The sequence below is a fragment of the Impatiens glandulifera genome, chromosome 8 (assembly GCF_907164915.1).
Source record: "Impatiens glandulifera chromosome 8, dImpGla2.1, whole genome shotgun sequence".
NCBI lineage: Eukaryota > Viridiplantae > Streptophyta > Magnoliopsida > Ericales > Balsaminaceae > Impatiens > Impatiens glandulifera.
Window position 1 is genome coordinate 4,137,538 of NC_061869.1, and position 27,131 is coordinate 4,164,668.

Sequence of the window (27,131 nt, forward strand, 5' to 3'; positions counted from 1 at the left end):
CTTAAATAATGAAGAAATCAGGCTCAAAACTTGACCCTAATCCAACCAACAATATATATCCAAGATAAGACTATTGAAATCCCCTTGTTCTTCTTGGCCAAACCAAATGATACATGTTGCATAGATAGGCCAGTTGACGTGGATTGTGAATGAGGCTTTTGGTCAACGCCTTTTGGACCTTGTTTTGGCGACCCGAGACTTGGAAATATCACTACTTGGTGGATTCCAGATGATATCGTCAAGATTGTTGCAGAAACTTTTATAAAACTGTCACAAAATATATATCTTGATGAAAAATGGTTAACAGAATAACTGAGAATAAATTAATATACTTACTTAAAGGTATTCACTTCCATCGCCAACTGCTGAATATCGACCATTAAAAACGTGGGAGCAACTTTAAAGACCTGATTAAAAAAAAAGTTTTAATCAGAATTTTTTTTAAGAAGAGAAAAAAAGGATTTTAGGGTGTAGAACTTGCTTCCAAGATGACTGAGAAATATGAAGTCTTATTTGCTGACAAGCCTTCCACTCTCATCTACAACAACAGGAAATAAAAAAACACATTTTTATGTCATTCGATGAAAATTAACTGCAAGAAGTTAAAAATATATATATTTACCTTGAAATTTCGGATGTGGGTTTTGTATCCCATAGATTGTGCGACAACTTCCATTGTAGATAAAACTACTTTAGGAGGTTTCTGTGAAACAAAACGCGTTTGATGCTTCAAAGAGCCCTCCTGCAAGAGAGAATACGTAATGAGCCTATTTGAAAACTAGTGTTTTGTCACGATTTGTGTCATAATCACAATCTCAATGAAAAATCGTCAAAACTAAAACAGAATTTGAATTTTTTGGCTTGGTATAAAATTTTTATATACCATGATCCAAATGATGTATATTCAATCATATTATTTTATGAGTTATGATCAAATTACTTTTTAAATCAATGTGAAAGGTTCAAGCCTTGTGAAAGAATTATAAGATCAAATGCATTGAGTGTTAAAGAACTCTCTTCTTCCTCACTCCTCCTGTATTGATCAACAATATTACCTTCTTCCTGCAAACGATGTAGATCTTAAAAGAAGCCGAAGAAAACAATCAACATTTGCTTGCACAATGACTGAACAAACCTCATGTTGATCAAAAGCAGCATTTATGTCATCAAGAGTAACATCTTCATATTCTGTAGGTTTGACAGGAATATAATCCCTCTTGAACCATTCATCATTTCTTATCTCCTCAATTACAATTCGCTGCACACAAATTGGTTTTTTTAAAATCAGGACAACAAAAACAACTCAGTGAAGAATAAGAACAAGAACAAACTAAACCCTAAATCTCACAGTTTCAGGATTTGGATCCAAGATCCGATGAATTAAAGATCTTGCTCCAACTGGAAACCATGTAGGACATGAAAACTCAGCTTTATCTATCTGCATCATCAAGAACGTCTTTAAACACAGGACAGGACAGAACAGAACAAAACAAAACAAAACATGGTGATAATAAAAACAGTTCTTACCTTACTATACAAACTAGTGAGATCAATTTCGTCAAACGGAAGATATCCTGCCATTAGAACATATAGAACAACTCCACAAGACCAAACATCCGCAACAGCACCATTGTACCCTTTGTGACCCAATACCCTAAACAAAAAAATATATATAACACTTCAATTCCCTAAACACCTGTTTATCAAATATAATTATATGTGGGTATTCAATTACCTCTGGTGCTACATAGTTAGGAGTTCCACAAATTGTCCGAAGGAGACTCACTCCCTAAAATACAACCACCAAAAACTTCATAACTATCCAAAACAAAATATCATATTATATGGGGCTAGGGCTTGGGCGTGGCTTGGGCGTGGGTTGGGCGTGGGCGTGGGCTTGGGGCGTGGGCTGGGCGTGGGGCGTGGGGCGTGGGGCATGAGGCGTGGGTACACATTTCGACAGCATTTCAAACGTACCATTTTGACAGCATTTCAAACCTACCATTTCGATATCATTTCAAACCTACCATTTCGACAGCATTTCAAACTGAATGAGATGGGAATGAAAGAAAAGAACGTACCCATTGCTTAATCAAACGGTTGGTCTCGTCGCGGGCCTCAGTTGGGTCTCAGGTACACTGGGTCTCAGCTGTGTCGTCGGCAGTGGCGACGATGGCAGTTAAAGACCGTCGTCGGTGGGAGTCGGTGGCTGGCTGTTGGGGGAGGGGATGGTGGGGTCGCGGTGGAAAGGAAGAGAGAAAGTGATTGGGGGAAATGTGAGGTGAACCTACCCGTGGAGAGAAAGAAGGAAAAAAAGAAAAAATAAAATAAAAAATGAAAAAGGTTATTAAGGGTAAAAAAGGAAATTTTTTATAAAAAAAGTTAATAATAAAAATTGATATTATTGAGGTTAAAAATGAGAATGCCTCCCTTTTGAGAGTCATTGGATCAAATTTCCCGCAGCACGTGCATCTTGCACCATTTTCTCAACTTTATTTATAAGGTAAGATACATAAATTTTATTCTTCTTAATGACTTAAAATTTGAGTTAATTTTAATTTTTTTATAATTGAATTTAGAGTTTATTATGAGATTAATATATATATATATATATTCCATTTCAAATATATAATGTGATTGACTAATTAAATGAATATAATTTAGAGAAGTGATAGGAAAAAGAATTTGAGAGAAAAAATGAAGAAAGAATGAATATATCAAAATAAATTACGTCACATAAAAATGATAAAGGGTGAAAAGAGAGGAAAAATTTGTTAATTTTTCATTAACAAAATAAATTATTTCACATAATTCCCTCCACCAATTTTTCTCTAATATTTGATCATATATATATATATAATATCTTGGCTTGGGAATACAAGCAAACTCTAACTACTTGGGCTTTCTTTCATTTTGGGTTATTTGGATTTAATTATATAAATATCTTTTTAATTTTTATAAATATTAATATAAACTTTTTATCAAAATATTTAGAATTTATTTAAAATTGTTGTCAACTTAACAAACTAATGTGGGAACTACAAAGTGTTAAAATATGAAGAGTTTAATTATAAGTAGAAATCAAATTATGATTATCATTTAAACTATCTCATAAATCTCCTAGGGTAGACCCATTACAATGGTGTCCCTAAAGTTTTTAAAATCTATTAATACCTATTTTTGAAGCCCACAAAGTATTTCTCTATATATTTAAGTCATTATATAGTGTCAACTTGGATTTTTTTTTTCTAGCTCATTATATATGTTATTATTATGTAAAAATTAATTTAAATAATAATAGATAAATAAATGAGATTAAAAATTAATTATAGATATAAATTAATTTTAGGAGTTCATTTATTTAAAAAATTATTACTTTTTTATTTGTAAATATAAATTAATTTTATTTATGAAAATTTGTAAAAAATTGAAATAATTTATAAAATTTTAAAAATTAACTAGTTTAAGAATTTATTTAAACTAGAATATTTAGTGTAAAATTGTATAGTTTAAAAAAAATTAACTACCCACTTCTTATCTCAAATTAATTAAAATTAATAAGATAGACTAAATGGTGATGGCCAAACGATTCATATTTCAAATTTAACATCAATCTAATTTGAGAAAGGATTAAGTGAGAGAATTTCGTAAAGAAATTTGGTGAGAGAATGACTTGTCATAATCTTATTCGCTGAAAAAATCAAATAATTTCTCTCTTTTCTCTCTTTCCTCCCACTTTTACATTTTACAACTAATGAAGGAGATGCTAAATCATTCCCTTACAAAATTCCCTCTCTCTATCACTCCTCATCTAATTTATATATTTTTTAGGGAGTGGTTAAAAAAAGTAACTTGTAATAATATGTAATATGTTTTTTTAGTGAATTGAATTTAATATTTTAACCTTTGAAAACTAATATTATTTTCACTTTAGAATAATATTGTGCAATTTTTCATATACTTATTAAATTTGTTTTGTTATCTTTTTCATGAATGTTTTTTTTAATAGATATTTAACCTGTTTGAAAATATTTATAATTTATATTTTTTTTTATCAAACTCACTAGATAGATAATTTAAGTAAAAAAGTTTTAATTAGATGATCAATTATTCATATTCAATTTTAACTAATTATTTTCTTTCAGGATTTATATTTTGGTTTAAAGAAAAAGGTAAAATATAATTAGAAGAAGTTTAAAGTATTCAAATCACAACATATGATCTAGCTTATAATTTTTTGTTTTTACTAAACTTAAAATCTAACATTAAAATTGTAAACAAAACATTTTTTGACTAAAAAATGGAGATATATAAATTCAACAGCAATTAATTAGAAAATGGTCCATCAGTCTAACTGTCCACATTCCTTTTTAGAAGAAGAAAAAATAAAAATAATAACTACAACTTTGAAATATCACTTTCCAACTAGAGTTATTATTGAAAGTGACTATTCTATGTTCACATCTAAAACAATCCAATAATGTTAAAATTGAAACTTCAAGTTTATTTCCATTTATAAAATAATTTAAAGTTTGTTATTTTTTCTAAACTGTTTTTAGGTTATTCAGAAAGTTTTAATTAAGAGATAAGATATAAAGATTTCAAGTTGGAGCTTTAAGTTAATTGAATTTGGTCATAAATGTGATAATGAGATGGCTATTATTTTTTTTTAAATAAAAAAAAATGATAAAACCATTAGTATATATTAAAATTAAAACTTTGTTATATATTAAATGACTAGTATATTTGTTTTTAACCATTTTGAGTATACAATCAACTTTAGGTACATTTTTATTAAATTGGATATAAGACTATTATTTTTTTATAAACCGTGGAGACATTAAAAAATTAGAATTGGAATTGGAATAGGAATAGGAATAGGAATAAAAGGACATCATGAAAATTAAAATATTAAAATAAAATAAGAGAAAAAAAAATATGTAGACCCAAAATGAATCTTTCATCTATTATATTATTAACGTTACGAATAATATGCATAATCACTAACAAGTCAAATAGTTCAACAAAAATAATAAAGATAATATTTAACGATTTAGACTTGTCATATATGTTGTATTGATTCAAAAAAATTTTCTAACAACTGTCGAGAGACTTATTCATCTTCCACTGAATTTTGGCTCTGCTTTAATAAAGACTCCAAATACACGTCACCACGCGACAATATAGAAGAAGGTGAGAAATTGAAATTGATACAACCTTCACAAGGCACGTCCATAAATGATTAATCTGATACGAATTTCAGATCGAGATGAGAGAAAGAAGTCTGGCGAACGATCGCCGAATAATTGATGAAAAAGATGAGAAGTAGAAAAGTGAGCCAAAAGCTTTTGCATTCAGCATACATTCCCTAATGTGAAGAATCTACTTGAATATAAATACCCGAATGATTCTGTTACAAATTATTAATCTACTTGAATAGACAAGGACAAGGGACTAAATGAAAAGATAAAGGAAGTTTAAAGGATATTACAGACATAAGGAAATTAATAACTAAATATAAGATTGTTCATTCAACCGTACTCTAGTATCAGCATCAGATCATTTGTAGTTACAGTTCGTAACATAATCAAAATCCCACCACAAATAACACTCCAGCCAAAAAAATGAAATCTTAGAAGAAACTTTTGATTCTTACAACTTCTCAGTCTCCACCCTAATCAAAATATTAGCATGAGGAGAACTCTCCATGGTGTTCAATCTCTTCTGCAGACCACAATAGTGGTGAACTTAAGAAACGTCACAACGAGACACTTAACTCTGCACCAATTAATCAATTGATGTCCCGTTCCGACGGTGAATATGAATTACTCGCGATAACTATTTCATAAAGAATATAAGAGTGCAAGGGTATATGTAAATAAAAATTTCAAACTTATTTTAAATATATTGTCATAATCTAGGTATGATTTTAATAATTCTAGTAATAAGTTAATAATATAACTTCATCTTCTCCAGATGAGCTCACTCTGCAAATATTGAGAGAGAAAGAAAGAGAGAGAGAGAGTCAGAGATGGAGAAAATTCAGCACAAGAATATTCACGTTAATGGCATCAATATGCACATAGCAGAAATAGGTGAAGGTCCAGTTATACTTTTCCTCCATGGATTCCCTGATCTCTGGTACACATGGCGTCACCAGATGCTATACCTATCCTCCCGCGGCTACCGCGCCATCGCTCCCGACCTCCGCGGCTACGGCGATACCGACGCGCCTCCTTCCTTCACTTCCTACACTGTTTTCCACATCGTCGGCGATATCGTTGCCCTACTCGATTCACTCGGTATCGATCAGGTCTTCCTTATAGGCCACGACTGGGGAGCCTATGAAGCCTGGCATTTCTCCTTATTACGTCCTGATCGTGTCAAGGCACTGGTAAACATGAGCGTCGTTTATCATCCTAGAAATCCTAATCGAAAACCGATTCCATCTTTGCGAGCCGCGTTTGGCGATGATTACTATATGTGCAGGTTTCAGGTAACTTTACTTTTGAATGTTAGAATTGGAATGATTATGATTATGATTATGATTATGCTGGTCTTCTATTCAGAAACTGTATTGAAATTTTCAGATTACCTATTTCTGTACAATAGAGATATTTGAAAATGACCTAATTGATCTTAATTAGGACAAGTATTCCAAGCTAATTCAACTATGTAATGAAATGATTATCAAATGAGATTAAATCCACATGAAGATGAGACTTCTAGATGATTGATTACTATATGTGCAGGTTTCAGGAAACTTCATTTTCTTCTTCCCTTCCATTGTTGAATGTTAGAATTGTGAATGATTATGATTATGCTGGTATTCTATTCAGAAACTGTATTGAAATTTTCAGATTACCTATTTGAAAATGACCTAATTGATCTAATTATAAACAGATACACTTAATTAGGTCAAGTATTCCAAGCTAATTCAACTCTGTAATGAAATGATTATCAAATGAGATTAAATCCACATGAAGATGTTGATTTGGCAAAATTAAGAGCATGTAATGAGAATGAATCTGATTTGCTTGAAATGAGAATATATTGAAAGCTTGTTTATTATATCAATAGGAACCAGGAGAGGCAGAAGAAGATTTTGCGAAAGTTGAAACAGGTTGTCTGGTTACGAAGTTTCTCACATTGGGAAAGCCTGGTCCTCTATGTATACCAAAGGAAATAGGTATCGATAATTCAATGCCTACACCATCTGTTTTACCTTCGTGGTTGTCAAAGGAAGATGTAGATTACTATGTGAGCAAATTTGGTGAAAAAGGATTCACGGGTGGACTCAATTACTACCGAGTTCTTGATCTGTATGTAAAAGGATACTAAATCAAAACTAGAGATGTGGCTTGTGGGATTATTGTGAACTGTAATGTATGTGATATGTTTCATTATTGTTGCAGAAATTGGGAACTGTTAGGTCCATGGACTGGTTCGCCGATAAAGGTGCCTGTGAAGTTCATCATGGGAGATCGAGATATTACTTATACGACTCCGGGTGCTAAGGAGTACATTGAAAGTGGCGGGTTTAAAAGAAATGTGCCATTTTTGGAGGAAGTTGTGATTTTGGAAGGAGTTTGTCACTTTCTTAGTCAAGAGAAACCAGAGGAGGTTAGTTATCATATCTATGACTTCATTCAAAGGTTCTGAAAATCATTTTCTTCAATTGTTAAGCTGATCTATATCTAAATAAATAAATAAAATTGATGATGTAACTTATGTGGATCAATAATGTAACAGGTTTATTTGATAAATTATTTTCCTATCTATATTCAATCAACATGTGGGGTCTAAGACAAACATAGTTTTCCCCGAACTTCAATATGGTTGTAATTTATACATGTTTTAAATTCTGTCTAATCTCCTTAGCATTATACCCTACTTGCCCTCCCTGCCCTCCCGTTTTAATTAAAACGCTTATGGTAGATAGGAATCGAACCTGTTACATTTTTGTATCTGAGACTATTTTCAAACTATAATTAAAAATAAATAAAATATTATAATAATTGAACAAAGATTTGCAATCTGACATAAACCCTTATTAAATATCATAATCAAACTAGTGGGGGGCAAATATTAATAATTAATAGGATATTGTTCATTACAATAGTACATTAAAAAAATCAAGAACTCCAAAGAGCTAAGATAGTAGTTGGAGGAGATGATTATTAGCTTGACTACAACATTAAAAATTGAGTTTTTTTTTATCGATGTTTTATATAATCCGATTGTATGTATTAAATATTGAGTAGATTTTATAATTATATATATATAAATTTATAATTTTTATGTGTTGAGTTAAGCTCTCACCTACTTTTATCATGTGGTTGAAAATATTCATGATGGAAAAAATATGAAAGAATGACTTTACTTTTACTTTTCAATGCATTCCAACATCTCATATCACTATAAATAATATTGACCAAAATTTTCCTACTTCAATTAAAAAAAAATCTTAATAAATTTAATTTGGGTTAATTAAAATAGTATAGATGCTATTTAATTCAAAAATATTATTTCATTATTTTTCTCCTTTCAAAATATTAAATTATGTTTTATTTTATTATTATATATTAATACATTTTAAATCTTTTATAAAAAAAAATATTTTACACTTTTTCAAAATAAATATAATTATTATTTTTTAAATAAATAATGATTAATTTTAAAGTATCTAGATTATCGGGTCGAGAGTTGTGATTAATTTGTATATATGTATATGTGAGAGTAAATGAATATTTAGGTCGGATTATGGTTGACCCGTCCATAAATTTAAAACGATTAAAAATAAAAAATGTTATATGTATGTTTCGAATTTTCAACCTAACAAAACAAGTACAACCCTTCAACCAAGTGTGATTGAGGTTTGGTTTGTCGTCGGTAAAAATTGAAAATGGTGGTTAAAATATATGAATCAAATATTTGATTGACCAAAGTGTGAGATCACTATGCTAAAGTTTAAAAAATATGAATCAAATATATGATTAACCAATATAAAGTGTAAAGTCATTAGATTAAAGGTTCATTAAAAAAAATTATATGTGAGAAAATGAGTTTTTTTACTGAAATGATTAAAATGTGAAATGAGAGTGTTTTAATTTTTTATTCTAATATATTATTTATAATTTATTAAAAAATTAAATATTTGAATATATATTATTATAATTTTGTTTATATTTTTTTATTTGTATGCATTGTATTGAAATTGTTATAGTTTAAAAATTGTGACAAATGAATAAAGACAAAATGTACCCCAATCAATACCAAGCTTTAGGATCAAACTACATCAATCAGCCATAATAGAATGTCTAATCTTCAACCACATAATTCTTAGATTCATGTCCACAACAATCCCATAAAAAAAATCAATTATTTGCATATTCAAATTTTATAAACGTGGTGCTTAATAAGGAAAAATACCTATTACCCGGGTATCCTATGGTGAGGCGAGTTAGGGTTCCAAACACGCGGATCTTTAACAAAATTATTTGAGAATTAATTTATATTTGATTTGAATTCGTGACATTAATTAATTATATTATTAAATAATTTAATCATTTAAACTAATTTTTATTAATTTAATACAAATTTATTATATATTTTTAATATAATATATAAACTAAACTAAATAATAATTTCTTTTTCGACTAGGACCTCCAAACCTTGGCCAATCCTGCAAAGACCACCAAATTTAAACTTGATATCTTATTAGGGGTGGTGAAGAAAATCAATGTATGAAACTCCACACCAATAATTGCTATATGTTAGATTCATAAATAAAGATAAGCCACCTAAAATCCTAATTCAAAAAATTAAATATATTTACATACCAATAATTGCATAATATATATATAGGGTGAAAAAATAAACTTTGTTGAATATGAATACTCAAATTTATAACTATGTAATTGTGATTTTTTAATCTTATACTAGCATCATATTTCATGCTTAACCGTGTTTAAAAAGAAAAAAACCGTTAAAATATGAAAAAACTTGACATTTTTTTTAGTGAGATGTATAAATTCTAACAATTTTAAAATTGTACAAAATGTTCTCTATATAAGGGTTGGATCTAATAATAGCATATAAATGATATTCACTAGTTTAAGTTTAAGGTAGGCTAAACATAGGTTGTTGTTTTTTTATGGTTATAATTTATCCATGTTTCAAACTTAAAAAACCATAATTACAACAATATTGATTTTGTCTTTGTGTCTCTTTTCATTCTAAAGATGAATTCCATATTTCTTCTTCTAATCATCGTTCTCATTATCAACCAACAACACTACGTAACCTACGCCCAAACCGCCAACGACGCAGCAACAGGACCCGACGTTATTAACAAAGCATGCAGCAAATCCTCCGACAAAAACCTATGTCTTTCGGTTTTCAACTCAAACGGCGATAGCCAAAACTCCAACCTCAAGAGTCTCGCGTTCATAGCTCTAAAGGCAGCGGCTGTAAATGCCACGGAGCTGTCGGCACAAATCAAGATGTCTATGGACGATAAGACACTAGAAACGCCTGTGAGCGATAGCCTGAGCACTTGTTCGCAGCAGTACTTAGATGTTGTGGACCAGATTGAGGATTCGGTTAATGCGCTTGTTTCGGATGCTTATAACGATGTCGAAACGTGGCTTAGGGCTGCGATTGATGATATTAAAACGTGCGATGATTTGGTTAGAGGACAAGGTGGGAAAGCGGGTGAGGTTTCGAGTAGGAATCAAGTTGTAAGTCAGCTTTGCACCAATGCTCTTAGTGTTCTACAAGTTGTGCTTCAGAAATAATCAACACAAATTAACAAGCCAAGACTACATTATTTACTTCTTTTAAATTACATATGTAATTCAATTCTTGACATTTCAATCATTTAATAATTTCACCACACAATTTCAATTCTATACACCTTGTTTGTGGTATTATTAATATATATTTTTTAAGGAAATTGCAGCTTTTCATCTTATAATATTTGAATTTTAAAAGTAATTTAGTTTCGACTAGATTAATGCCTCTGGACTAGATGAGAAAACATAAATAAATTTGTAATTTTAAACCATATATTATTAAAATTTAGTTGAATATTAGATTTAGATAAAAAGAAAATGGTACCCACTTTTACATAAGTAGGGATGATAATGGAACGGTTCGGGGCGAGAAATATATTTACCATTTCCGTCCTGTTTTTATTTCAGAGTTTGTTTACAACTATCACGTCCCCGTTTTTGTCCCGATTTTTTTATACAGTATTCTCAATATATATATATATATATATATATATAATATAATATACATTGAAAATTATATATATTATGTTTAAAGTGTTCGGGGTAAAATTGAAGTGAAATCGGGACGGGGAACAAATATCATCCCCGCCCCATCCCGGGTCAACTAACCAGTCAAACTTGGAAAAAATCGCCTCAAACGGAGCAATTAGATTATGTTACCGTGGGGCGATTTCAAATTATCATCCTTATACCTAAGGCATACTCCTATTATCTAACCTTATAATATTTACAAAAATACAATTATACAATTTTAATATATTAAATTAAGATTTTTTAACTCTTATCTTTTAAAAGAACAAATATCACGAGTTCAATTTTCACTTAATCATATTTTTAATAAAAAAAAATAAAAAAGGTAAATCTAAATTCTTACCTAAATGTTTGGGTATCAATGCACATTTTATAATGTGATATTCAATGAGATTGTAGTCTTATGATTAGTAAATATCTTAAATGGCTAGTTTAATTATGGAAGAGGAAATATGTTAATTAATTTATTTATTCTAATTTAAACTAGCGATGAAAAAATGTATAAATCTAGGTCATAATAAGAAGTTAAAAAATAAAATATTTTTCCTCCTGTATTTTACATTTTTCTTAATTTAACATCAATTAAATATAAGATTTTTATTGTGAGTCTAATTGAAAAAATCTATTTTATAAACGGGCCTAGTAATAGCCCAATAATAATAATAAAATATGGGCTTGTTAATAGTCCATTAAGAAACCCTAACAAGATGAGGTCATAAGAAGCTCTATCGTCTACAATTAGACTTCTCTGGTTTTGTAAGCTGTGAGAGAAGAACACAAGAGGCGGCGGATATGGTGTCGTTGAAGCTTCAGAAGCGGCTCGCCGCCAGCGTTCTCAAGTGCGGAAAGGGAAAGGTTTGGCTTGATCCAAATGAAGTCAACGATATCTCCATGGCCAACTCCCGTACGTATCTTTCTTTCGTTCGTATCATTAAGATCCTTCAAATCTTTCAAAACTGTATATATCTATCATCTAAACGTGATTGTATTGATGGGTTTTCTATTGGAAGATTATCTTATCATGTATTATTGATCTATCTATCAGAAATGTTTATATCTAGTTCTGTCTAGTTTCATGATTATCAATCCAAGCAACATACTATAGAAAAGAACAAAAATTTATGATTTGTTTTAGAAGATATGTTAACCATTGGGTTCTATTTTGATTCTACATGAATAAAGACACAATTTTAGTTTCACTATGAATATTATTTTTATTGAATTTTTGTAGGACAAAACATTAGGAAGTTGGTTAAGGATGGATTTATCATCAGGAAACCAACTAAGATCCACTCGAGATCTCGTGCACGAAGAATGAAGGAAGCTAAGCGAAAGGGTCGTCATGCTGGATATGGTATGAACAATTAATTGTTTTCCAATGTGTATAAATTATGTGATGGATGATTTTAGTAAGGAGAGAATTGAATTGGGTAATTTGTAGGTAAGAGAAAGGGTACAAGGGAAGCAAGGCTGCCAACAAAAGTGTTGTGGATGAGAAGGTTGCGTGTTCTAAGGAGGCTGCTGCGAAAGTATCGTGAAGCTAAGAAGATTGACAAACATATGTATCATGATATGTACATGAAGGTGAAGGGTAATGTTTTCAAGAACAAGAGAGTGTTGATGGAAAGCATTCACAAGTCTAAGGCTGAGAAAGCAAGAGAGAAGACTTTGTCTGATCAATTTGAGGCTAAGCGTGCTAAGAATAAGGCTAGCAGGGAAAGGAAGTTTGCTAGAAGGGAAGAGCGTCTAGCTCAGGTATAATCGATCTTTGCCCATATCGATGATCATTTACAAAGAAACCCATTAGGGTTTATTCATTAGTTGTTAATTATTTCAACACTTTATACAGGGACCAATTGAGAAAGTTGCCGAACCCACTCCAGTAGCACCTGCACCTGCAACTAAACCTGCTCAGTGAGTTTTTTTTTTTTTTCCATTTTCCCATTGAAAATTATGATTTATAGATCCTTGATTTTGATAATGAATTTTTGTGTTTTTGCAGGGGAGGTAAGAAATCAAAGAAGTGATGGTAAAAGATGGAGTAGTGTTGGCTTCACACATGTGTGATTTGTTTTTTGGTTATTTTGTGGTAATGTTTTATTTATATCCAGATATAAGGAGAAGGATACTTTTGAAATTTTCTATCTTCAGATATTTATTTGAATCTTAAATGATCAGTATGAGATTTTTATCAGCTAATTTATTTTTATTTATTGCATTATCCATATGTTTATTTTTATATATTTCTTAATCAAGGGTGTTTTTAGGATAACTTAACTAAGAGATATCTTGAGGTGTTTTTGTAATATTTGAGGTGTATGGTCATTATTGGTTTGGTTTTAACAGGGGTGTTAATTTGTTTTAGGTTAGGTTATTTGAGGTTTTTTAATTTTTATTGTTTTCAAGCAAATTCAAAAACCAAATCAAATATTAAAATTTTATTTATTCGAAGGGTTTATGCTAAATATTGAATACATACACAATTACCCTCTTTATTATAATAATTGTACTTATACATTTTTAATTTTCACTATCAACAAATTTTAAGGATTAGAGTTTTATAATAATCGATTAGTTTAAATTTTGATTCAAAAATGAAATTCGAATTTGTTCGAATATTCAGTTCAAACCATATATTGAACATCAATATGATTTTCTTGATAAACTCTTTTTTAATATTTTTAGACTGTATTTATTTAAATCAAACTTAATCAAAGAAAGAGATTTTTAATAATAAGATTAATGTTAAAAGAAGAATTATTACAAATTTTATTTTGAAACAAGTTTGTTAAAGTTGAGTTAGCTCTAATCCAATTTCTATTGTCAATCTAGTTCTTTACAGTTAGCCTAATCTGTTAATTTTATATTCAACTAAACTTTTAAACACAAGCAATTTTTTTAAAAAAATAACAACTTTTTTTTTATATAAATATATTCAATAAAATATTGCCACAAGTTTATGGAAAAATAGCTAACAAGAATTATTTACTATCTATCAATCTTGTAATTCCAAAAGGGACACTGAATAATTGAAGTAAAAAATTATATTTGTTACTTTATTTCCCCAGTTTGTTTCATTCATGGCAGCCATGAACATGAACATTATCGAGATTAAAAAGAATACCTAGCTAGCATCGATCAAGCTCAATCGGATGGACCGATCATTTTCTCTGGTACAACAAGATTATCGAATTCTTCACTGGTTAGCACTCCCAGTTTCAATGCAGCATCCTACAGGACAAGGCGTAAATATCTCATTCGAAACTATATAAATGAATCTTTATTAAGGAAAAACACAAAATTTCTTTGCATCACCTTAAGGGTGCTTCCCTCCTTGTGGGCTTTCTTAGCTACAGCAGCAGCATTATCATAACCGATTTTCTACACAAAACCAAAAACATATTTAAGACTACATTTTCTTTTTCATTTCCAACTAGTCAAAATAATGATGATTGTAGTAGACTTACAGGGTTTAAAGACGTGACAAGCATCAGTGACTGAGAAAAGAGACAGTTTTTCAGTCGTCAATAGCAATTCAAATCATATTTTAACTTTACAATTAGAAGCAAGAACTTACCTCGTGAAGTAATTTTGAGATCCTTTCTCGGTTGGCTTCAATTCCTCTCACACAATTCTTCTCGAAAGAAGCAGATGCATCTCCTAACAATCTCAGTGACTGCAGCATTTGCATTAAAGCTAAATCTCAATATGAGAAAACTGCAATTACAACTTATCCTATGAAAACTTTGTATAGTAGAACAACATTTCACTTAAGTTTCTTAGAAGCAAATAAAATTGTTTTTTAGAATAAGTTGCAATTATTTGGACTTACATGAAGTAGAGCATTAGCAATCATAGGCTTGAATACATTCAACTCAAAGTGACCACTTGATCCACCTACTGTGATGCCAACATGGTTTCCCATCACCTGCAAAAATAATAAAAATAAATGTTGTTCTCGTTTGATAACACAACTTATCATTAAGTGTCTACTTTAATAAATAGTTTTGGAGTACTTTTCTATATTCCAAGTGCTTAATGTAGATATTTTGATTTGGTTTATTCAAACATTTATTTTTCAGTATTCAGCCTAAAAATTCAATATTCAGCATTAAAAACTTTATTTTCAGTTTAATCAAATGCACCACACTGAACCATGCCAGAAAATGAAACAAATCTGACCTGAGCACAAACCATTGTCAATGCCTCACATTGAGTAGGATTCACTTTCCCCTGAAAGAAAGCCTCGACTAAGATAAAAGTGAACTGGGACAAGACAACTTAGAACTTGTTTGATCTGGGGTTATTTGAAAAAAAAGGTTGTAAATCAAAATCTTGTTTGATGAAAAAGTAGATTATTTGGGTTAAACTATTAAAATATCATTTTGAATTTAATATTTAAATTAAAACATAAAATAAAAGTAGGGATAATTGGTATATTTATCGATGATTTGCATGATGATGGGATAAAGGATTCTTTTGAAAAAATCCAAATAACTCAAGATTATGACAACATAATAGAAGTTTTACAGGCATAATACTGCTGCCAGGTTCATTCTCGGGAAGAATAAGTTCACCTAGGCCACACCTTGGACCACTGAAAAAGAGGACAAGTATTATAACATAAAAATAAAAAATAAAAATGAAAATGCCAGGAACTTGAAATTTATACCTTCCTAGGAACCTGATGTCGTTAGCAATCTTAAACAGGGATGCGGCAATTGTGTTTAAGGAACCACTAGTTTCAACAAAGGCGTCGTGTGCAGCCTGGAATGTAAGAATAAGAGCATGTAAGAGAAATGTAATTATTATTTTTCCTAGACAAAGTGAATTCTCGAAAATACCAGAGCTTCATATTTGTTCTCTGCTGTGACAAATGGTAAGCCTGTTTCCTCAGCTACTGCAGCTGCAATCTTCACATCAAACCTGCATTTGATAGCATACAAATATTTACACAAAAAGAAAAAAAAGTATCTGAATTTGAGCAAGAGAATTCTGTTGAAATCAGTACAGAATATATTTGAACTACCATCCTCAATTTACAACTTCACTGCCTACTTGATCTAACATGCTCAATGTACAACTCCAAATTAAGAAAAAGTTTAAACTGGATCATTATTGATGGTAAACGTAAACCTACAGCCATTTAAATTGGAAAAATTACATGACTACTAAATCTCATTTACCACTCGTCGTAGTTTTATCATAATGTGAACTTTCAGACTTTATGACCTGATTTGAACATCTAGCCAAATTTTAGGTCCATATTTGGCCTTTCGGCTATTTCGAAACAGTCCAACAAGAAAAGACACAGCAGTGGAGAATGCCGAGGTTGGAATTGAGTAAGTCAAATCCAGTGCAATACAATTACATTAACCTCTAATCTTTAAGAGCGGATTTCAAAGGTTATTCCCATACTTACCCTTTTTTCGTGTTTAATCCAGTTCCCACAGCAGTTCCACCTTGTGCAAGCTGCTCACAAGTGGCAGCAGAAACAGATAGAGCATTGAAAGAACTCCCCAAGAGTTTAAAACAATGGAATGACACAACATAAAGAAAAAAAAGGGTCGAACCTGATACATGCGAGGTAGGGTGCACATGACTCGGTCAATTCCATATTTCACCTGAGATCAGAAACTCATCAAATATTGAGTAGAAAAACTATTGATCAGAAATAACAAAAAGCAAGAATTTGATAGAAAATGAAATTGCTTACTTGTGTTACATAGCCACTAAACTCTTGTCCAAGAGTCAAAGGAGTAGCATCTTGTGTATGTGTACGTCCAATTTTAACAATCTCTTTGAACTCAATAGACTAGATTTAGGGAGAAAATGAAAGTCATATAAGCTATAGAATTAGAGAAAAATACATGAGCAAAACTTATAGCCATGCAAAATTAATCTACAATAGCATTGAAAAAATAAAATTCATTAATAGTTTGCTGAAAAATTATCGAAAAAATATCAAATTAAAATTTTCTTTTCTAATGTAGCATTTTAGATGCTTGCAAACTACAGTTGGCTTAGCATTTACATAGTAACTATGAGAAGGGACCTTTTATCGATTGCTATTTTAACCAAAACACTGATTCAGAAATAAACACCTTTACCCATCCCCTCCAACTAGAAACATGCTTGTTGAACGTGTGAATAAAATATATTGTATTTCTTATAACACAAAACAGTCAAATCATATTGCTAAAAAAGATCGCATAAGCATAAACTAATTAGATATGTGGTTTTATATATGTTATGAAAGGCTGAAAAAAAACCTTAGAATGTAGTGAAGAGTGTAGAGTTTTCAAATTCGGTACTAGTCTGTCATTTATTTCTGTTGCAGCAGCAATATGCATCACCTGCAAATATAGACCATAGTATGTATGAAGATCAGGTATTCAAATGCAAAATGAACTAACCATGCAGCTTATAGAAAAGTGCAATATACCGTTGGGAATGTATCATTAGAAGACTGTGATCTATTCACATGGTCATTTGGATGAACAGATTTTCCACCTCGTTTATGGCCAAGAATTTCAGCTGCTCTATTTGCAATTACCTGTATACAAAAAATAACAAATCTAAATACCAAAGTAAATAAGGTAAGTATGTTTTATTTTGTGCCCTATATAAAAATTAGTCAAATGAAATCACACCGTTGATTTTTACCTCATTTGCATTCATGTTACTCTGTGTTCCACTTCCAGTTTGCCAGATAACAAGTGGGAAATGATCATTTAATCTTCCTTCTGCCACTTCTTGTGCAGCTTGCATGATTGCATTTCCTATTACTGGATCAAGACCATACTCAATGTTCACCTAAAAAACGCATAATTCAAGTTCAACAGCCCCTTTTAAGCTCGATATGTGAAAATTAAGAATACACATTTGAAAATGCAATCAAAACCTTAGCAGCACACTTTTTAAGAACACCAAAAGCACGAACAATTGGCTCAGGCATCCGTTCTCTTTCGCCTCCAATATCAAAATTCTGTAACGATCTCTGTGTCTGAGCTCCCCATAACCTGTCAAACAATCACTACATCAACTAAGAAGCGTGTAAAATTCATCCTTCCTAGAACCGCGATGTATCTATCTTGATCAATACTCTAACGGATTAGACAAAAGAAGTAAGAGATAATACGAACTTATCGGAAGGGACGAGAATTGGCCCAAACGTGTCCTTTTCTTCTCTGAAAGACGTGGAAAACGATCTCCAGGAAGTGATTAAGCGAGATGACATTGTCGATCCAGATGATAACCTACGTGAAGCAATGAAAATCGCCATCCTTTTCTTCTACAACAAACTAGAACAATCAACAAACAAAATCTCTCGTTCAAATCATATAATACATTAGAATTTACATCGAGAGAATGCGGAAGAATGAATGAAGAAACGAACGGCGGTTCTACCTGAGAAATGAGATGATCGGAAAAGTAGACTGCGGTAAAGCTACCGGCGATCTCTATCCTTCATTTCACTACCAAACGGGCCTGTAACGGTATTGAAATTCCGTTAACATGGCCCAATAATAGTTTTCCACTTTTAAATTATTAACTTATTAAAAACAATACTAATAAATATATATATTTTTGAAATAAATACACTTGAATATCTATGTTTTAAAAAATAAATATTTACCTTTATTTGAGAAAAAAAAGTTAGGTTTCACTGCTCCTATGGAGTGCGACTAATCCTCGTAGGTTAAGTACACATTCCCATTTAACCAGGTGCATGACGGGCTTGAACTCAGGACCTTGTAGGATATCTACGTTTTGTTATCTCTAGTTGTCACCTCGTGGAAACCAGGTGATTTGCCTTTTTTTTATAAAATACACACAAATAATATGTTTAATTTAGACCAAATTTTCAGTAAATGTAACAACTTTAAATTAAAAGTGATTAAAAAAAATTATTTTTAAAATATTGATATTTTTTTATGAAAAATGATTGAGAGAGGGAATTTTGAAAATAATTATGTGGCTCAATTCGTTGAAAAAATAACAAATTTTCTCTCTCTTATTTGTCATCAACCTTTATCTTTATTTCAACGAGTAATGTACTAACACATCATTATCTCTTACATTCCATTTCTGAAATTCTCTCTCTATCCCTCCTCATTTTTTATATTAATGGAAGTTAGGTTTTTAATTAAAATTAAAAAAATTTCTCAAAAATATTAAAATAATAGAAAAAATGTTAACGTTTTTCAATGTTGATTTAAATACAATAAAAATTTGGTTGGAGGTAAACACATTTATTTTATTTATATATTTTTTAAATATTAAGGAAAATGAATATTTTTTAAATAAGGAGTACTAAGTGTCTTAATCCTAATTTTATTTTTTTTTAAGACAATTATTATATATTGACATATTTATTTTCATAATTTTAGATGTCATAATAATTATGACATTATTATATTTTATATTTTTAGGTATATTAATGTTAATGAAAGGGGTTTTGTAATTATTATTGTTTGGCACAAAAATCTAGAGAAGGAGGCTCGCCACCCACATGAAACCTCACTTCTCTCTTCCGCCAAAGCCAACTGGATTCATTATACATATTTTATTTTATATTTTTCACAATATTATTAGTCAACTATAAACCTCTACAATTATTTAAAATAATTATAAATTTATAAAAAAATAATAAGATTTTAATTTCATAACTTTAAAAGAAAGTATATGTTCCTTATTCAGTTTGTAGACTTAAATATTACATAATTAAATCATACGTTAATTACTAATTACAGCATAAACGTTCCAATCAAGAAATTGATTGTATTTTAATACAACTTTTTTTATTTTAATAAATATATTATGAAAATAAAAGGTAAGTAAAGCCAAATTCTGTTATGTTAATGGGTTAAGGTGGCGTAATGAGAAGGTAACACAATAAATAAATAAATAAATAAATAAATAAATAAATAAATAAATAAATAAATAAATAAATAAATAAATAAATAAATAAATAAATAAATAAATAAATAATATTAATTCACAAAATTAAATCCAACAAATACCAATACACATGCATCAATCTCCCATTTCTTCTTCTTCTTCATTTTTCTCTCTCACTGATCCAAATGACAAAACCCAACTCTCTAATTTTCTCTCTCTTACTTCTCATTTTCAATTTCTCTTACCTAATTATTAATGTCTCGCCGGCGCCGGTAACTCACACCGTTTCTAAAGATCAAATTACTTGTACTATGTGTGACGCCTGTGAAAACCCATGTCAACCCATATTCTCTCCTCCTCCGCCGTCTCCTCCGCCGCCATCTCCTCCGCCGCCGGTGCAGCAAGAATGTCCGCCGCCGCCTGCTCCACCACCACCTCCGGTGAAGCCTGACTGTCCGCCGCCGCCTGTTCCTAATTACTACTCACCACCACCCCCATCTCAGTCGATTCCTACATTTAGCTATTACTCTCCACCGCCGCCTGACGCCGGAGGGTACTATCCCGGCGGTGGAAATCCGCCGCCGCCAAATCCAATTGTTCCTTACTTTCCTTATTATTATTATACCCCACCTGGGTCTAATTTCGTCTCTGCTGCCTCTGATCGGGAACTCAAGGTTGCTGTTTTCTCTGTTATCTTCACCACCATGACCATGTTCTTTATCATGATCATGATCCATTGATTGATTACTAGTTAGTGTACGTACCAGTACAGAAGACGGAAGAAATTAACCGGTTGAGAATTGAATCAATCGAACCATGAATTCGCGGCAACAAATACTATAAGAATAAGGATTGTTCTAAACTCTCTCATGCAGCAGGCTGATTATATCTCTCTTTTTAATCTTTCTTGTTTTTGTTAATGTTCTGGGTTTTCCTTAATCATAATTGATACCCATTTGGACAAACTGATCATGTATCATCATTATATATTATTATTATTATTATCATTAGTTGTCTTTATTTCTTAATAGTTTTGTAAAAGAAACATTTTATTACAACTATGATAAGAACCCAACAATATCCCAAGATCAAACAAGCTCTAAGTTAACATGATGAGGATTGTATTATTGGGAAAAGATAAAGCCATTTTCATGCGTGAGAATAGAGCAAATTTGGGGATTGAGTGTTGACTATGTATAATGTATGATAGAGTTGGGACTTGGGGACCAGCCCAACCGGTGAAGTTGGCAATTAAGTGAGAATTGGTACTAATGGTGGGACCAAATTGATTTAACCATACTATTAGGTTATGGGAAAAGACAATAGGGCAAATCGGGTAGGTAAAATGCATTTCTTATTTGGGAATTTTTTTTTCAACCATCCCTATATTGGTAATGTATTTTTTTTTTTTTTTTAAATAAAAGAGAACTAACATTAACATGAGACCCCACTGACATTGTCCCCGCTTAAGCTTAAAATGCTTCCAAATAGAATTGAACCCGTGACCTTTGATCTCTTAATCCAACTCTTACCACTAGGGTGTATATTGGTAATGTTATATATTAGTGCGCGGAACAAAATCAAGGTGAGATCGGGACAGAAGACACAAATATATCATACCCTAATATGGGGACAATAGACACAAATATCATCCCACCCTGATCAACTACCAATTAAATTGTGGAAAAATCGCTTAGGACCATTCAAATTGAAAACTGCATATGACAATTCATAATTATAGAGGTAGAGAGAATAATTTGTTTTAGATCTTTTCATGAAATTTGATGTTGAAAAATTGTCATAAAATCTAGACTAAAAATTAAATTAAAAAAAAATAAAAAATTCAAATGAACCAACTATCATAAAATGTTTTGATTTTAGTTCTTTATCAAAATAATTTGAATTTAAGCAACAAAAAGCATGATACAAATTTTATTTTATTAATCAAATTCCACTTCAAGCAGCACTAGGCAGGGTTTCTCAATCGATATCTTACTGGTCAGATGATGTTCGAATACCATGTCGCTTGAAATATTCCCGAAACCCATATGTACTCATATCGTAGTTGAACTGCAAATTTTTCAAAATATACATAATCAATACTTGATATTTCTTAAAACAGTAAAATTTTACTAAAAGAAGATGAAACTTACAGGCAAAACTTTGACAGAGTACTTAGTAGTATTTGGATCAACTGCTCTTCCTTGACTGGCAGCAGTCTGAAGTAGAGAGAATACATTATATAGTAAAGTTCCATTTGAGTCTTTCAGTTTTCGATGAAAATACTTTCAATCGAGGCCAAACTTACTCGTTCAGGGCTATGAAATATTTCAACGAAGGGGTAGTCAGTCTTCTGTCTAGACATGCAGAATCCAGGATATTTTGGACACTCGACCTGAAAAGAAACATTAGAAGGAAAATAGAACCCGTTAAGATTATACAGAAAACAGAAACATTTAGAGATCTGAAATATATATAGCAAAGTCGAATTGGATCGTGACTTACACGAACAACTTTAACATTAGGATGGAATTCAACAGCTGCTTCCTCAAGCACTTTGTCAAGATGTTGTGAATAATTGCTCCTGTAAGATATTTAAAATAAGCTACCTAAATCTTGTCATTTGTTTTTATAGAACGAACAAACAAACAAACCACCTTATAGTAAAAGCAACGACCACTGGATGACCTTCATGCAGAAGTTGGACAAATTCACGCTCTGAGGTGAAATGAATAACTTTTGATGGCCCAAGATCCTTGGGATAACCAGTATAATACCTTTGCATACAAGAAACAATCAAAGTGAAAACAAAGGCTTTGATTTCCAACAGTTCAAAGCTAGTGCTTAATGACATCTCCTCTTTTGAAGAACAGTCTAAAGAAATGGGTCATTCATTGTTCAACAGTATACATTAAAGCATGAAATTAAGCATACTTGCAGGTTGATCGAAGATTGATCATCATTCTATCGAAAAATGGAGATTCCGCCATGTGATGCAAGTGTAATAACCTGATCAGTACATTAGCCATAGGTCAGTTATATATATAGATCCTACTAGGAAAATAGACATTAATCGATCTAGCCATACTAAAAATGATATATTACAGTTAAATCAGCATAAAAAATTACTCATTCAAGTTTTCTTTTACGAGGAAAACTTAAGAATTAGGTTAACTAACCCTAGAATAAGCTGATAAGGCGTTATAGCCTAGTTTAGAATAATTTGGAAGCGGCTGCAACCAACAAGTCATTCAATCTTATAGTTATTCGGCTAACAGTAAATAAGACAGTTAACGAAACTATAAAAGGATTGCAGGGGCATGAAACAAGGTTAAACCATTATTTGACATGAATCTAATGAATCTATCATCGCCTATACAATTAGGTCATAAATTGGACTCATACACATGAATTGTAAGCATTTGTAGTCAAACTACAGTTGGCTGTTTCAATCATCTCTAAAAAACAGGATTCCTTGCCAATTTCCTTCTCGAATACAGGTGGATACTGTGTTATCTCACAATACCATATATATACTCTATTGGGGATTTTCATCAAACATTTGGTGTGCAGAATCGACAAAACTACCTAAACACATTGACTGTCAATTTTATTGAGCAATAAGCTACCAAGAGGACATACGTATACAGATACTCACGCTCCAGAAAACCTAACCTGATGAATCATGTATATAACCTCCGCATCTATATAAAATCTACAATAATTTCAGAAATTAACTACATACAAAGGAGTCGAGAAAGATCAATGGTATAGCTGCGAAAGACGTTCTGTAGTAGGTGTTACCTGGAATCTTACGTGTAAGTCTCGGCTCTACGTCTTCAATTTGGCGGCGAAATGGAAGAATTGTCAAGGTTAATAGATAATAATGGCAAAAGTAATTTGGAGAACTTCGGGAGATTAGAGTTGCTCTGTTCTCTTGGTTGAAAGCTAGGGCGATGCCGCAGACGGCTTTTGATTCTGGAAAGGGTTGAAGAACGTTGATCACTTGAAGAAGAAGAAGAAGATGAGGGTACTATTAACTCAAAATCCAATACTGTATAACAAATAAGCCCTAATTAATTAACTGTATTATTATCTAATTGCAGTTTATTTATTTATAATTAGATTATTTTGAAGAAAAATATTTATATAATTATGAACTTTAACACCTATTTAAAATATCTTTTATCTTTTTAACTCTCTCAAAATCATATCAAAATTCATTTTTTTTCACTCTTTAATCTATTTTTTTTTTTTTTTTTTTTTTTTTTTTTTACATTCAGATTTTGTTTAGTTTAATCAGTTTTTTCGTTTCAAATTTTTATAATCTGAATAATATTATCCGTTTTTAATAGATCGTTTGATACCTGTCAAATGTCCTTGTGTTGTTTTCTTCATTTTTAACCATAAAATGGATATTTAGGGGAAAATCCAGTAGAAACAGTGGAATTATGGTACTTAATTCGAAGGGTTGGCGGCTAATCATAATCGAGAGACTGAATACCAAGGAAAGCATCCTGGAAAAATAGTGAAGTTGTTCCTGCCATAAGCTTGAGAAATGGTGGGTCGGTTGTGGATAGAGGGTAGGGATTCATATCAGGTTGGGATGTCGCTGTGGTACCTGTAGGGCTGGCTGCTCTCGACTCCTAAATGGAGTAGTTTTTTTTAAATGTTTTCTCAATCGATCCAAAGACCCTATTTACGCCTTACTCCGGACATGGCTTAGCCCAAATTCTGATAGATCAGGACGAATACATACAAAGACCTACGAACGAATTAGTTCCTTCCTACAGATTTACCTTTCTCTATAGTCTCCATATTTTGATAAATTATGACTTTAGGGTTAGTAACAAAGAAGAAATCCAAAAAACATCTATATCTTATATATAGATTATTGTTATTTGGTTTAAACTATAGAAAAATATATAAGTTATATATAATTTATAATTTTGTGTTAGGTATATACTATGAGAATAAAATGACAGTTTTATTCTTTAAATTAATTAGAGTGAAAATATGAATTTAAAATTATTTTTATATAATGAATATTTAATAATTATTATTTTTTAATTTATTTATTATTATAAATTATTGTACTATTATTAATATTATAATTATTATATTTAATAATTAATGTAACTTTAAATAAAATATAAAAATTAATTATAATATTATAAATAAATTATATTTAATTCATTTAAATATTATTAATAAATATAATAAAATAAGCATAAAATTAAATTAATATATATAATAAACAGTTATATTTATAATCTAATTAAAGTATACTAAATAATAATAATTAATAAAATTATAATTATAAAATATAAATGTAATTATAATATTAGACTATTTGTGTACTCAATTTGTACTATAGGGTTATAAATTTATACTAATAGAAATTTAGCAAAATACCATTTTAAAATACTATTGTATAATTTATACATATTAAACAAAAAAATGTTTATGAACCAAGCTGAATAATATACTAATATAATTGAACAAATAAATAATTTTGGTTTATAATGCTGATTATTTCTTAACTTAATTTTATTTTTGAATTTCACTATCATAATATGGAGTTGTAAGTTTATATGAATATTTTTCACCTAACAGATGGATTGGTTTCCCTCCATTAAAAAACCCTAAACCTAAATAAACGGCAGATATTTCTACTACAAATTCAATTCCAGTCCTTCATTACAGGATTATTCTCAATCAATCTTTTAGGGTTCTTCATTTCAAACAACACTGGTATAGGCCCTTCCAGATTCGCCCTGCGTTTTGCAGCCTGCAGGGCAAATCTCGCCATTTTCTTTTACCATATTAACTTCTAAAGAAGAAGAATGGAAGAACTTACAGCACCACCGCCAGGAGATGAGATGATGATGAAGAAAAAGCCGAGCTTCACGCTCATGAAGGCAGCAATGTCCTTAATCCGCCGTAAATCAATCGACAAAAACAAATCAAAACCACCTCATCCAATCCCTTCCCATGACGTTCTCAATACAATCGTCGGATCTGTTCGTCCTCTTCACCTTCCAGACAATCAATCTCTCATGTCTCCAATCTGCGATTCCATTTCCCCTTCATCCGCCTCATCAATCGGAGAGAACTCAACTATCTACGGATCCACCAACAATCTACAGGATCTCGAACCTAAAGGATTAACTCGTAACCGCTGCGGATCTTGCCCTAATCTACGAGATCTGGACCGAAACAAATCTGGAGGTCTGGTTAAGAAATATCCTCTATCATCTTTCGCTTCTGCCATGAGTCTTCTACAGCTCGGCAGCGATAGCAGCGGAGAAAGCGACGACGAGAATGAAGACGACGACGATGATGAGAAGACGAAGGTTGGTGAGACGGGAGGAGATGAGATGATTGATTCGAAAGCGGATAATTTCATTGCCCAGTTTTACAGTCAAATGAAGGTTGAAGATGATGATTGATGAATGAAGAATGAAGAAAACGTTCATGTATTGAAGCGGTTATAGATCAGTTCATGTGATTGATATATAATAATAATATATATAGTGTTTCCATTCAAACATAGATGAAAAAATAATTAAAACATTAGAATAATGTATTTAATTGTGACATATTTTTAATTATTGATGGATGTACATACTCATATTAATTCTTCATCATATTTGTATTTTTTTTTTCTTATAAATGATCCATATATATTACAAATAATAAAAATGGCTTAAACATATCCCAACAAAAAAAAACATAACATTTGGGGGCGACTTTCCCCTAGTTTGGTTTCACAAGGGATGATATTTGTCTCTCCAGTCCAACTTCACTCTGAACACTATAAATAGGGTTGGTTCGGTACGGTATACCTTAATGTTTTATCCATACCTTATACCTTACCTAAAATTTCGGTATGCAAAA

At 31.0% G+C, this 27,131-nt stretch overlaps 7 protein-coding genes across 7 annotated transcripts; 4 read left to right on the plus strand and 3 right to left on the minus strand.

Annotated features, from left to right (window-relative positions):
* Positions 1 to 480: 480 nt before the first annotated feature.
* Positions 481 to 2,444, minus strand: LOC124912718 (CBL-interacting serine/threonine-protein kinase 8-like). Its single transcript, XM_047453369.1, has 9 exons — positions 2,427 to 2,444; positions 2,082 to 2,117; positions 1,736 to 1,789; positions 1,528 to 1,653; positions 1,349 to 1,438; positions 1,136 to 1,258; positions 941 to 1,062; positions 623 to 742; positions 481 to 538 (listed from the first exon to the last, which is right to left on the minus strand). Exons 1-7 carry the CDS (start codon positions 2,442 to 2,444, stop codon positions 949 to 951), a joined length of 561 nt encoding a protein of 186 aa, XP_047309325.1. The 3' UTR covers positions 481 to 538; positions 623 to 742; positions 941 to 948.
* A 3,532-nt stretch (positions 2,445 to 5,976) lies between these two features.
* LOC124912419 (epoxide hydrolase A-like) lies at positions 5,977 to 7,867 on the plus strand. The gene is made up of 3 exons (XM_047453035.1): positions 5,977 to 6,496; positions 7,081 to 7,322; positions 7,416 to 7,867. Exons 1-3 carry the CDS (start codon positions 6,032 to 6,034, stop codon positions 7,660 to 7,662), a joined length of 954 nt encoding a protein of 317 aa, XP_047308991.1. The 5' UTR covers positions 5,977 to 6,031; the 3' UTR covers positions 7,663 to 7,867.
* Positions 7,868 to 10,072: 2,205 nt separating this feature from the next.
* Positions 10,073 to 10,891, plus strand: LOC124912420 (probable pectinesterase/pectinesterase inhibitor 61). The gene has a single exon (XM_047453036.1). The coding sequence runs from the start codon at positions 10,245 to 10,247 to the stop codon at positions 10,797 to 10,799; it is 555 nt and encodes a 184-aa protein (XP_047308992.1). The 5' UTR covers positions 10,073 to 10,244; the 3' UTR covers positions 10,800 to 10,891.
* Positions 10,892 to 12,065: 1,174 nt separating this feature from the next.
* On the plus strand, positions 12,066 to 13,524 carry LOC124912566 (60S ribosomal protein L19-1-like). The gene is made up of 5 exons (XM_047453205.1): positions 12,066 to 12,231; positions 12,559 to 12,681; positions 12,769 to 13,082; positions 13,177 to 13,241; positions 13,330 to 13,524. The coding sequence occupies exons 1-5, from the start codon at positions 12,120 to 12,122 to the stop codon at positions 13,352 to 13,354; spliced, it is 639 nt and encodes a 212-aa protein (XP_047309161.1). The 5' UTR covers positions 12,066 to 12,119; the 3' UTR covers positions 13,355 to 13,524.
* Positions 13,525 to 14,353: 829 nt separating this feature from the next.
* On the minus strand, positions 14,354 to 18,846 carry LOC124911903 (fumarate hydratase 1, mitochondrial). Its single transcript, XM_047452434.1, has 18 exons — positions 18,738 to 18,846; positions 18,473 to 18,631; positions 18,232 to 18,349; positions 17,994 to 18,143; positions 17,773 to 17,883; positions 17,600 to 17,683; positions 17,044 to 17,142; positions 16,901 to 16,951; positions 16,750 to 16,799; positions 16,172 to 16,253; positions 16,000 to 16,094; positions 15,858 to 15,924; positions 15,510 to 15,560; positions 15,160 to 15,255; positions 14,905 to 15,003; positions 14,795 to 14,824; positions 14,643 to 14,708; positions 14,354 to 14,558 (listed from the first exon to the last, which is right to left on the minus strand). Exons 2-18 carry the CDS (start codon positions 18,610 to 18,612, stop codon positions 14,472 to 14,474), a joined length of 1,476 nt encoding a protein of 491 aa, XP_047308390.1. The 5' UTR covers positions 18,613 to 18,631; positions 18,738 to 18,846; the 3' UTR covers positions 14,354 to 14,471.
* A 1,531-nt stretch (positions 18,847 to 20,377) lies between these two features.
* LOC124912557 (extensin-like) lies at positions 20,378 to 21,247 on the plus strand. Its single transcript, XM_047453195.1, has one exon. It carries the CDS (start codon positions 20,417 to 20,419, stop codon positions 20,969 to 20,971), a length of 555 nt encoding a protein of 184 aa, XP_047309151.1. The 5' UTR covers positions 20,378 to 20,416; the 3' UTR covers positions 20,972 to 21,247.
* Positions 21,248 to 22,089: 842 nt separating this feature from the next.
* On the minus strand, positions 22,090 to 24,249 carry LOC124912305. Its single transcript, XM_047452902.1, has 7 exons — positions 24,036 to 24,249; positions 23,166 to 23,240; positions 22,889 to 23,008; positions 22,737 to 22,815; positions 22,540 to 22,626; positions 22,385 to 22,450; positions 22,090 to 22,301 (listed from the first exon to the last, which is right to left on the minus strand). Exons 2-7 carry the CDS (start codon positions 23,219 to 23,221, stop codon positions 22,224 to 22,226), a joined length of 486 nt encoding a protein of 161 aa, XP_047308858.1. The 5' UTR covers positions 23,222 to 23,240; positions 24,036 to 24,249; the 3' UTR covers positions 22,090 to 22,223.
* Between the last annotated feature and the right edge of the window lie 2,882 nt (positions 24,250 to 27,131).